Source organism: Odontesthes bonariensis, chromosome 17 (assembly GCF_027942865.1).
Source record: "Odontesthes bonariensis isolate fOdoBon6 chromosome 17, fOdoBon6.hap1, whole genome shotgun sequence".
NCBI classification, from domain to species: domain Eukaryota; kingdom Metazoa; phylum Chordata; class Actinopteri; order Atheriniformes; family Atherinopsidae; genus Odontesthes; species Odontesthes bonariensis.
In genome coordinates, this window is record NC_134522.1 from 28,638,001 (window position 1) to 28,650,702 (window position 12,702).

General features: G+C 38.0%; 1 protein-coding gene across 2 annotated transcripts in view; it reads left to right on the plus strand.

Moving 5' to 3' along the window:
• arhgap5 (Rho GTPase activating protein 5) overlaps positions 1–12,702 on the plus strand; it is a 47,320-nt gene that overhangs the window by 10,154 nt on the left and 24,464 nt on the right. For both annotated transcript variants that reach the window (XM_075448803.1, XM_075448804.1), the window contains exon 3: positions 1,561–1,714. In XM_075448803.1, coding sequence (XP_075304918.1) covers positions 1,561–1,714 — 154 coding nt within the window. The remainder of the gene's footprint in view (positions 1–1,560; positions 1,715–12,702) is intronic.

Below are 12,702 nucleotides of genomic sequence, written 5' to 3' on the forward strand. Positions count from 1 at the left end.
TTGTGTGTGAGTAGATGTGCATGGGTGTTATGTGTGAGCACATTTTATAGTTCTGAGGTTCATATTGAGAATAAGCTAATGTGATAATTAATTGAATGGCCACTTTGCTGAAATAGTTTGAGCATCAGCACCCTACAGGCCTCAGACGAGCAGTAAAAATGCTGCATTAAAGATGCTCTGTTGAAGACAGTAGGTCTCTTTACAATCATAGAGCAGAGGCTGCATCGCTCAGACGGCTCTGTAAAAGCTTTCTTTAGACTTCTAAGCACATACACAAATTGTAAACAAGTGCATTTGATTCAGCAACCAACATCTAAATGCTAATGGACATAAACGGTGTGGCACTTAGAGTTTTGCGTTGTCAATTACACACGTATGAATCAGAAACGTGTATGCAGGTAAATGTTGCATTAGCATACACTCACACCGCAGTTCACTCTTTCACCCGTGTAAGATTGCTTAAATGTACATCCATATTCTAGTTGTAAGACAGAAATAGAATTTTAAATCATGAATGAAAATTGGAAATTTGCTTCCGATTAAACACAAAATATAAAACAAAAAAAATCTTCAAGTACAGTTTAGCTTTGAAAACATCAAGCAAAAATAATCCCACAATCATAATTTGTCAGTTTTTTGCAAACACACTTGAACATACGCAGACATGCATGAGAACTAGCAAGTACACTGGCACGAATCAGATAATAGAGTGAAAATCAGTAGAGAAACATCCGCTGGCGCTGTTTGGGCGTCATGAATGTAGGGTATTGTTGGAACACTGAAACTGTCTTTGATAATCGCAGAAGAGACCGAATGGAGAACTGCAAGGTTCAAAACAGAAGGTGCTTAATCGCTTTCTTGGCCAATTAGAGAGGAGCCCGGACGGCTGTAGGCATGACAACTCTTTGAAGAGCAGAGCAGTGTGGGAAATGAAAGCTAACTCAGTTCCTCTATCCTCATCCTAGCTTTAGTCTTAAATGATGTCATCCTCTGTCTTCTTGTCTTCCTCCATATGAACCTTCCTCTGCTTTTCCCACTCTCTCTATCTTTCTGAAGCTTTTCTAATCTATTCCCTGATTGCTTTCCTCCTCCTCCTTTTTCTCTCCTGATATTTGTCTTCTCTTTATCCTCCTCCTTCCTCCGATTTATGCTCTCCCTTATCGGTTTCTTTTCCCTCACCTTACATTCCTTTTTTTTCTTTTTCCGTCTTTGCATCTTCTTCCCTTTTCACATCTCATTCTGTCTTTCTGTCATCTGTACTTTTATTTACTCTTGAATACTCTTGTTCATCCTTCCGTCCACCGTAGAGTGACTGTAGACTATTTTCTTTCCTTTCCTGTTAGAATATAGCAAATTGGTTTAATTTTTACTTCCTTTCCCTCTCCTCTTTTCTTTCCTCAGTATTGTCCACCATTCGGTCTCCTCTTTATTTTTCATCCTCTCATGTTTCTTCTCTATCCTGTCTTTAATTCCTGTCCACCTTCATTTCTAGCTGTAGTCTCCTCCTCTTATAAGTTGTTTAACTTTCTCATCTAATTCCTCTGTTTTTCTTGATTACAGCCGAAATCGTCTAAGCCTCCAAAGCCTCTGTACCCACCCACCCGTAGAACCTGGGAGAGCAACTACTTTGGCGTTCCCCTGCAGAGCTTGGTGACCCCGGACCGTCCCATCCCACTCTTCATTGACAAATGTGTTGACTACATAGAACGCACAGGTGAGTTAGACAGTTTTGTCAGCCCTCCTCCCTTTTTCGTTCCTCAGTCTCACTTTCCTATTTTTCCTACCTTTCTGCTTTGTTTCAGTCAAATTTGGCTCCCACAACTTACAGGTTCGACCAGGTGCTTTTAAAACTGACAAGGGTCATACAGGTTTTGTATGTTACGTCTGCTAGCCTGTGATGGTGCCGGTCAGTACATGGCAATTTCAATTCAGTGACGTTTTTTTTATTTATTTTTTTTTTATTTTTTTTTTTTTTTAGCTCTTTATTCGTTGTGTTGCTAAAGTGCTGCAGGACTGATCAAAATCAAAACTGATGGATCAAAATAAGATTGTATCATATTTCTCAGAAAAAAAGATTTGGCAAGGCATCTTTATTTATACAGCGCATTTAATACCACAGGCAACTCAATGGATTAAGGGATGTGCAAGTCATTCATCACGAGTACACTAGAAAGGAGAAATGAAAATTGCACAGTAAAAGTTCAAATGTGGGGAAAAAAATAGCAAATGTGAAAATGTTTCTTTCCTGACTTGGTGCTGCTTTTAACCACTAGACATTAGTTATGGTGTGGCTTGAATATGTTTGAAATGATCTTGAAAATTGACATGTGAACTGGCTACGCCAATGTGAACATGTAGTGCTTATTTTTATATCATGCAAGTGGAAAATGTGTTTTTGGTGTTGATGATATGTTACTTACAGCTACTTTTTGGATACTGTTTAGCAAAGCGCATCGTCCCCAACTAGCCAACTACTGCTGTCATCAGTTGCTTTGGGAGTAATAAGACTAAATCTGAATGAATAAAGTTTGAAATGAGACAAGCACACTGTCTATATATGTTGATATATAGCTATATATGTCTATGTATGTAGAGCTCCAACTGGTGCTTTGATGGTATTGATTTGGTCTCCTGTTGAAAGGAAGGCCTCTCCCCTCTTGCCATGTCTCTCTTACTGACCCATCAGATATTTATCCACTATGTCACAGTGTGTTTTGTCATCCACGTTATGTGTGAATGACACGAGTGAGATTCAAACCCCAACAGATACAGAGGCTTTGCTGAACATATTTTTGCTGCTCAAGGTTAAAGAGTTCCTCTCATCTTACAAAAATCTCATACAGCTGAAAGTGTTACTTTTTCCCTGACCACTTAAATTAATATTTTAATCTCATTAAATATTTTATCAGTTTGTTACATTAAGTATTTACACACGGTCCAATACTCCTTTCCACATTTAATGCTTTGAATAAGCTCTAAGAGGTAAAAGCACATTTTGCTGAGTGACCGTAAAGCAACTTTTTCAGGATTCAAATATCTTTAGATTTCAGAAGATGTTATATTTCCTGTCAGTGTTTGTGTATCGCCTTTGAGTTATTCCATCATTCAGAATCAATTTTAGTATTTGTGAAAGTTGGACAGTGGCATTTTCAGTCCGTTATTTTGCACTTGCTGTTTTACAGTGTTGAGTTGTGTTTTGATTGCAGCGTTTGTATTTGAGCTGTCTTCGTCATGGAGGCTGATAATTCCTGTCCTGAAAATCCCCTTTCAACACGTTTTGATATTTAGCTCAATGTACATGAGTGTGTCGTGGCTGTCAACCAAATTTGGAATTAATCCTTGTGCTGCTAGTTTGTGTGTGTGTGTGCACATGCAGATGTCTGCCAGCTGACACTGGTGTATTGGAGATTTCATGGCCATTTCTGTGAAACCCTCTAAGTCCAGACGGTCTGTTGGGTGGATTTAACAGCTTTTCCCCTCCTGTATTTTTCTGGAATACCATTTTTCTCACCACCTACAGAGAGAACATCTTCTTGCTTTTTTCCCAAGCTCTAATGTTAGATCTTTGATATACTGACAGTTTGAGAGCTTTTGCAACTCCTCGAACAAGAAAACAATCCTTTTAGATTCCTTGTTAGGTAGCCCAGGTAGTGTGTAGGGATTTGCTATAAACACATTTTGTCGCCTAAAATTTTCTTAACGCGAAATGGATACATATTACATATTTTCATTTATCGTCAAGGGGATGGAGTCATTCTGAGAATCACTTTAGGCGCTGGGATGTTTGACAGAGCGTCTTCTTGTGGAAAAATTTGTTCATATCTCCCTGTCTGCAGGGATCCACCCTGTTAATGTTGATGTAAGTTAGATAGTGACTCTTTGCCAGCTCCAGAGCTGCAGCTGGATCTGACCTCTTAACTGCAGAGCAGGGGAGGAAAGAGACTTTCCCAGTGGGAATCATTACTCTATTACTGTTATATTGTGCTATTGTTGATTTTCCACAAGACACAATGCACTTGTCAAATTAATGGGAGTGAAAGTCAAAATGTTAAGGCAGTTCTCCCCGAATATGGTGTCTGTTTATATGCCTGCAGGCATTTTATAGACTAAGCGAATTATCTAAAAGAGATCTCAGTTTGGTCTAGAATTTGTCAGAAAATTTTGAAAAATGATTCTCACTTAATCTTTGAGCATCTTTGAGTTCTGAACTTGTTTGGTAACTAACCACATTTCAGATGGTTAGATGTTTTGGCTTTTTTTCGTTTTCTTTAGTCTGTTATTTAGGTAGTTCTTGATTAATTTCGTCTTGGTAGTCTTATCCCACAATACCTACTTCCACCACTCCATGGCAAATTGGTTTCATGGTATGGTCACTGAATTTCCTTTAGTTTGGCTGTAGCGGGTAATCTCATGGGCTTTCAATTTGACTGAAAGTGTGAAACTGCAATTCTGTGTGTTGCCTATTATTTGCTGGGTGTGTGTAAGAAATAATTGCGCCGTTTAGCTTGCACACACATTCTTTTTGACCTGGTAGGTTCAATGCACAGTTTTACGAAATGTTTTTTTTTTTTTCCTGGAATCAGATGAAGCGCACTTCTATGGCAGAACTTCTCCGTGGCATTGTGCTGTGTCTAAAAGCTCAAAATAGAAACTCAGATGAAATGTCAACATTGAATGATAATTACGTCCTTTTAGGTGAGATCTGTTTATCACTTTCAGTGTTTCCTAGTTTTCTCACTCTAATGATAATTCAGCTTAGAATCTCCTCAAGTGCACCTCAAGTGCATAAAGGTTAGTAAATTTCAGGAAATTGACCCAAACTATTCAAGGCTCCTGAAGAAGAATGCAAACTTTTTAAAAATAAAACTCCACCCCTGTACTGTGTTTGAGACATAAATGTGGGGTGTTTGGGATGGTCTTTTGTCTTATTCTTAAGAACAACAGAAATGAATCTTTTTCAATTTAATGACATTTATGGAAATAAAGCAAGACATTACAAGTTGGAATTGTAATACAGTACTGAAAATTGTTAAAGTGCATAGAGTACTGCTAGCCTTTACTCTCTATTATCAGTAATTTGGATTTCTAATGTAGCTTTTACTACTACAATCCAGTTTTTGCATAACACCAAAATGTTATGTATGTGTAGATAATGATCATAAGCTGTTAAGAGTGGAGTGAACTGCTGACTCGCAGCCAAATCGACTTGAAACCCCAACAGCCAGTCCCAACCATGCTTGCTTTTGAAAAGTCAAATATCTCAAATATCAAAATGCTTTTTATGATCAGTAAACCTTTGTTCGGGGTATTAAGTTAAATAAGAGTGGAACCATTAACTGGAATTCAGTGTTAATTCGGCCTTATCGCTGTTATGTTCATATACACTAAACAGCCACAACGTTGTGACCACCTGCCAAACACGGTTTAGGTCAACCGCATGTTGTCAAAAGAAGTCTGACCAGTCGTGGTGTTAACAAATAAGATGAGGGGATGATAAGATGATGCGTTAGTAATAGATCATTTGGGCTCTGCAGTGTTGTTGGTCCTTCAGCTCTTTACCAGTTCTTCTTTGCCATTCCTCATCTTTTGGCTCTTCGTTTTCTTTGTTAGCTCCAACAGATACATGCTTTTAGCTATTTGGATCATAAATGGGCCCTTTCTCATTTGACCTGTCAATGAACTTAATGTGTCGGGTGTTTGGCATTTGCTTTTATGTGCTCTTTAAGCTGCACTTTTATTGTATGTGTACCTGAATGTGTGTTAGGAAAAGCGAGTGGGTGTTTGTGGATGGGTAGAATGATGGCAGCCAAAGCCCTTTTTTTGTGAGACTCGGACGAGACTCCGCCCTCAATGTTTCCTTTTTATGTTTGTGTTTTGAATAGCTTTAGCACTGCAGAAATAGGCCATGACCTTAAATTTCTCCAAAATAATTCAGTCAGGGGATCAGTCTTTTAGATGGCAATGGTTTACCCAACAGAGTTAGACTGAGCACAATCCTTTCTCTCTACATTCAGAATCAAGCTCTTGCTTTTGATTTTTAAAGCCATATAGAGAGCTTGGAGCAAGGTTAGAAGTTCAGTTCCTGCTAGCATTCAGTAATAAGGTGATGAAGGATCAGAGCCACTGTAAGCTAACCTAAGAAAAAGGTGATGTAGAGAATAAATGAAAGCCAAGAAGAGCCAGGGAAGAAGGAAAAAGTTTTCGTTTTTCAAGAGAGACTAAAATAATTGGATGTGTCCAGGCTATGCTCATAGCAACCTTCCTCTTTCTGAAATGTCAGCTGAAGACTGCTGTAGTAATGAAAAAGGCTGCTTCGGGAAGAATAAATGCTGTGGCTTTCCTGAGAGGCTGCTCAGAACTGTTGCAAAACATGCTTTCTCAGTAATCCTATCACAAGTAGACGGTATTAGAAACTGGTATGCATTTGAAAATACTCAAGATGCTCCGAGGTTGCATTGGGATCGGATGTCATAGGCTACATTAAGATATGGCTTAGATAGCTTTAGGCCATGCTCTGAAGACCGTTTCAAACACAAATCCATCGTAGGGCCACATTCAAGAACCGCCTACTCCCCTGACGTGATTCCACATTAAGGGGTTTCCACTTAAAAGAAAAAAAAAAATCTTGACATAATATATTCTGTAAAATCATTTTCCAAAATCACAGGAGGTATCATTCACAGAAACCCTCTGCCTGTCTGTTAACATTTCTGCTATGATGGTGTACAGAGCAGCTGCTAGTGAAGTGCTGAATCAGTTCGGACTGTATTGTGAGTCTCCTTTTTAACGGGCCTTGTCCTGAATGTTTAGAGCTGAGCAGCACATTTTTTGCTCATCAAAACCAAGTGATGCAACCCAACTGATTGTTTGCCTGACGTTTTAACATAGTTGAATCAATAATGAAAGTAATGTAGAATAACTTTTGGATTGCCAGATAAATGACAGAAAATCAGTAATTCGACTGTCATTTTAACAGTTTGCCGGCCAGAAATCGATTGACTTACATCCTGTAATTTGATTCATTTACACAATCAACACCTCTCTGCAGTGTTACTGTTTTGTCCTTATTGCAACCACAATGTTGGTATTTGCCATTGTGATGTTTTTGTATAATCTTTCACACATCCACATTCAAACAACCATATTCACTTCTTGTGAATAGTCTTGTGCAGAATGTTTCAAGAAGATGGCTAAATTAGTCCCTTTTATGTGAGTCTGAGGAGGAAAGCCGTGTTAACATAGAAAGATCAGAACCGCAGTCTTAGTTCCTGTTATCTTCCTGCGGCCCTCAAGTGTGAGCACATGTACTTAGTGCTGTCCACTGGTGATCTGATAAGTCAGGACACATGCTAACACATAGTGTGAACAGAGCTTCAGTTGGCTGAGCAACTCAATACTAGACTTGGCTCTTAAAAAAAGTCACACAGTGATAACTGTCTTCTGATGAAATTGATGTGGCAGGTAAAAAAATAATAATTGAAAATACATTATTTCTTGATATTTGGTTGTCAAAATACAAACTAGCTCTTCAGATGTCTTCCCCTTTTAAACCTTTCATTTGAGTATTCATACGAAAGCCATTTTATTAACATATACCACAAGAGTGAATAATTAACTCTTGAGTGCTCACTAATGCTCAGTAGTGATGCAAACTTTTCATATTTTATATGCCAACCTAGTTGCCTCAGCTTTGGCACAGTGGTAACGTTTTTAAATAACCAGTTTTCTGAAAGCCAGCTTCATGAAAATGTGCCTTTTAAAGCAAACAGGATTTCATCAGAAAACTGTTATCCCCTTGTTCTACTTGTCTCCTAGTACAATGCTTTAGTTCATACAAAATTAGGTTAAATTTAAAAACATTTTGCAAAGGAGTATAAATATGACACTTGCTTAAATATTGTCTTCTGTAGCTCTATTGTTTTCTGTTTTTTCCTTACCCAAAATTGATGATGTCTTGGTATTTCAAAATGTCTAGAATGTACACGCTCCGGGCTGCAGGCTGCACCAGTTGAAGCTGCATATATTGTAATATCATATTTATGAAGTTTGGCTTAAACTCCATGTCTGTTACACCTATATGGAATGGAATATCCAGGAAACGTAACCATACAGTTCTTTGGAGAACCCACAGCAGTTTGTGAAGCTTAAAAAAAAAGAAAGAAATGTTGTCAGTTCAGCTTAAACAAAAGCCCTCAAAATATCAGTTTTGCCTGAAAGACTAAATGCTTTTGATCAGCTGGGTCTCAGAAGAAGTGGGTTATTCTGAGATGATGAACACACTGCTGAACACACAGCTCTTTGCTGCAGAACTCAATTAGAGAAGTTTTATTAAATGTTTCCTTCTCCCCAGAGATGTGAAATGGTATTTGGCAAGAAGGCTGGATGGTGGAGACGAAGAAGGGAGGGAGAGGGACAGGAAGAGAGACAGAAAATCAGAGCAATGATTAAATGGCTTTTTGATGTTGATGCATTCGGAGGGCCCATTGGTTGTTATCTTCCCCCTGCACTTACTATAATATGAGGCAGGATGGTTTGGGGACAGGAATTTTTGTTCACCACACTTCAGACATTCTGCTGCCTTTTCAAATAAAAAATGTAAGAATTTTCAGACCAAGTTTGCTTGTGTCGTGTGCTGTAAGAATTTTAATATTTTGTAATGCTGTTTTGTCATTTTATATAATTCATGTGTAACTTTTCTTTTTCTTGATGTATATTGCAGAAAATGTCCTATATGCGCACACACATCAAGCTAGCTTTACGGAACTTCCAACCAGTCGTGTTGTCATCATCATGGCTTGATGCTTGTAAGGACAAAGCAATGTGGGACTCTATGGTGGCTGATAGACAAAGATTTGTATTATTTTTTTAAGGTACAACCAATATTTGAAAGAGAGACTTGTGTTGATGAAGCTGTTTTAAGATCTCTGATTGAGAAACGGGGTGACATTATGAAGGTGTGACAGGGAAGCTGTGGGTACAGGGAGGGTGTGAGGTCTGTTTAGCTCGAGGCAGGTGAGAAGCATGCAGTGTTGTTCTGAAATAAACCTGTTGGAAAAATGTTAGTTTTTCAGTTCACTGGCTCAGTACAGACTTCCAAAAGTTTGATCTCCTTTCACCTTAAAGCTGTTGCAATCTGTTGGTGTCCTTAGCTAGGCTACTTTGTTTGTATCGGCTCTATGTATGAATTGGACTAATTTGAAATTTAATTAATTGGATTTGATTGGATTAAGATTGTATAACAATGGTTTGGATTCTACTTGGCTTGAATTGGATTGTATCTTTGAAGTGCCTTGAGATGATATTTGTTGTGATTTGGCACGATATGAATCAAATTAAATTGAGTTGAATTGATATTTTTCCTCTTAGAATACAAATCTCTCACATTTTGCTGGAGCTTGCATTGAGTTTTTTTTTCAGATCATTAGCTTCCTGTGACTTTTTTTTTTTTTTTTTTTTTTTGGTCAAAGTCCATACCGTCACAGGTAGCTGCTGAGTACTGGGTGTATATTTGAGGGTGGGAACCAGATTATGATGTGATGTTCCTAATGAAGGATGGGCAGAGAAGCTGCATGCATCTTTTACGTTTGCACTTAATGAATAAAGTTTTTCTACTTTTTCTAGTGGAGCACTTTCTTGAAATGTTGACCGGTTGGAGGTGTGGCAGAGAGGGTTGAAATCTCCAGGAAGTGCCCTGAATGCTTTAGGATGTTGTATTTGTTGCCTGGCAACAACAGTGTTGATGATGTCACACACAGCCAACGCCTAGATATAATATTGGATTCACGATATTCCAGCTCTCCTCATTAGTGCTCCAAGCTTGTCCATTTTATTAACCGGCGATCTCACATTCCCCGTCAGGATCGTGGGAAGACTTGGTTTAAACTTCCTCTAACTATTTCTTTGTCTTGCTCCTGCCTGACATTCACAGTATTTCCACCTCAACTCATCAGTGATTGCTTTACCTGGCATATGAAAAGATCAATCAGCCGGTCCCATTTGGAAACAACGTTTCTAATGGCAGAGTCATTTATCGTAATAGATGTTGAACAGTATCAGAAGTATGAGCAGAATCCACTCGAGCAGCACAGTGTAGTTTTCACTGTAGCATTATTCAGCAGCTGTGTCAACATGTCTTCCTCCAAAGCTGTTTATTGGCTAGTTTCTGTCTGCTTTGAAGTTAGATCTCAACTTCCGAGTTTCTAGTGGTATTTCAGGAATTTGACTGGAGTGAAATAGACGTCTTTGTATATTTCAGTAATTATTAGAAAATATACCTCTTTGGCTGAGTTTCTGAACATCGTAGTCATTCTGTAAGTTGGACTGAGTGAGCTCAGAATAATATCATGGACTTAAAAAACAGATAACTATTCATTTCAGTATACATTTTTCCCGTAGCTTATCATCCTTTTGTTATATCTCTCGCTTTTTGTGCACGTATTGGACAGAGTAGAAATTAAACAAAGCGAGTTTGAGTGTAGAATTGATTGAGGGCTGGCTTGTGTCACATTCTCACTGTAATCCTATATTTATGTTTGTGTGCATGTGTTGTCTTTATGCATGCCTTTTTATTTTGTATGTGTGCCTGTGTGTTGTTTTCCTGCTGGCAGCTGGACTGACGTCATGTCCAATGGAAAAACACCAAACGAGCTTCTGTGGCCTTCTGGTGTCACTGTGTGTCTGGGAAGAAAAACAGATATTATTACACTTTTGACCGGTTCAGTGTTGTGTAGTAGCCTAGTTGTTGAGCAGTTGAAAATAATGACCTGAAATGCACAATAACCAGGACTGAATCCAGCTACAAACCTGCAGGTTATTTATTTTTTTTTGCTGATCATGTTATTTGCGTGGACTGTAAAAGAGGCAGATAATTGTCAGACATATTCACTCCAATAGTATGAATCGCATTTTTCCAGTTTACATAAACCACATAAGATAAAACAAATTCATTAATGGCACATTATTAAAGAAAATGAAAAAAAGAAAATCTTGAATGGTTACCCAAAAAGTTAATTGATCTATCTTGTTTCTAGATCAGTTCATTGACTGACCTTTTCATCTCAAATGTCGACATCAAAGCACTGGAAACATTTAGATGTTTCTTTTCTCCAGAAAGATTTATTGATATTTTAAGTCTCTTTTTAAAGCTAGTGGGACAAGTTAACCAAAAAAGGCTGAAACTAAGGATATGTATGTACGATTATAATTAATTTATGTATTTATCACTCATCTGTTCAATACACAACACTTGTTTTGGCAAGAGACTTATTTAGTTGGATATACAACGTCAATATTGTGTTCTAAGCAGCATCTCAGGCAGGTAATAGTTACAATATAGACACATGTACCAAAAAGGATCACAGATAAACATCATACGAAATGAAAAACAAGGCTGTCATAAAAATAAACATTCCAAAGTAAAGAAAAGGTATCATACTTGTTATTTGTTCAGTCATTGCAACAGTCGTCATGAACAGGGGCAGCAATAATCTGTCAAAACACTTAAAGCATCTAGAATGTATACAATTTGTTTACTTTATTCAGTGAGACCAACTTTTTAAAATTCAAGCAGTGATGGAGCTGATTCCAAGTCATTAGAATTTTTAGTTTAAATGTCCGAGCTTGATACGGCATATGGTTCATTTTGTTGTAACGCACACAACATCACATTCTGCTCAGTAGCCTCGAGACTTAATCTCTTCCCTGTGGATTTCCTGGTCAGTGACTGCAAGAGATGTAAAGCGATATGAAAGTAAGTGTGTGCTTTTTGTGCGTGTGCCTTTGGCTGAATATTTAAGCAGCCACTCTTCCATTCCTCACACCACCATTGAATAGGTGAAGCAGGGACTCTGACCTCTTTCATCCAATGGGCTCCTCCCTCTGGGCAAAGTGTGCTCCTTCTGGCTTCCTCAGTATTTATTTTAATCTGTTTGTTCTCTGTACGTGCTTACCATCTCTAGAGAGAGATGGGGAGATTCAAGTGGCTGTAGTACCTTTGTACTTTAGCTAATACATTTTATTGGCTGTTTTGGCATCAGAAACATCAACAAATACTCTCATTTACTACATTTACAAAAAGTCAGCTTTTGTCAGCACACTTGTATGTGTATCAAAGTTGAGCTACAATTATAGCTTGACATTGTCATGTAATTGAACTACTCTGCTTGTTAATTATACAAGCACTTTTTTTTTCTAAACTGAAGTATGTCCGACTCCACTGCGATAGATGGTAATATGCACACTTTCTTTTTAATTTTTGGCTTTTTCCGGTTAACTTATCCAAAATATTTGACAAACAATTTTGCTGCGCTAAATTGACATCATGTTATGTGCTATATTGGACAGCTTTACAGCTCTGTACTCTTCTTATATGTTTGTACATTATTTGTACACTTTACAAATGAAATGCATGGTAGCCCTTTCGGCCATGATCTGTCTTTTTTCTCCCTCTCTGTTCCGGCTTTCTCTGTTACTTCTGGGACAAAGCCCAGGGCAGAAACCGTGGAGCATCCTGAACGCACATAAGCTTGTCTGAGTCCCATTGATCTGATACATGCAGGAATAGTTTTGACTTCCAACCACATTAACTGGGTGTTGTATTCTGACTGAGCAATTCAATTAATTATATATATATATATATATATATATATATATACACACACACGGAAAAATGGGATTCACAAGATTTGAAATCACATTTCAAAG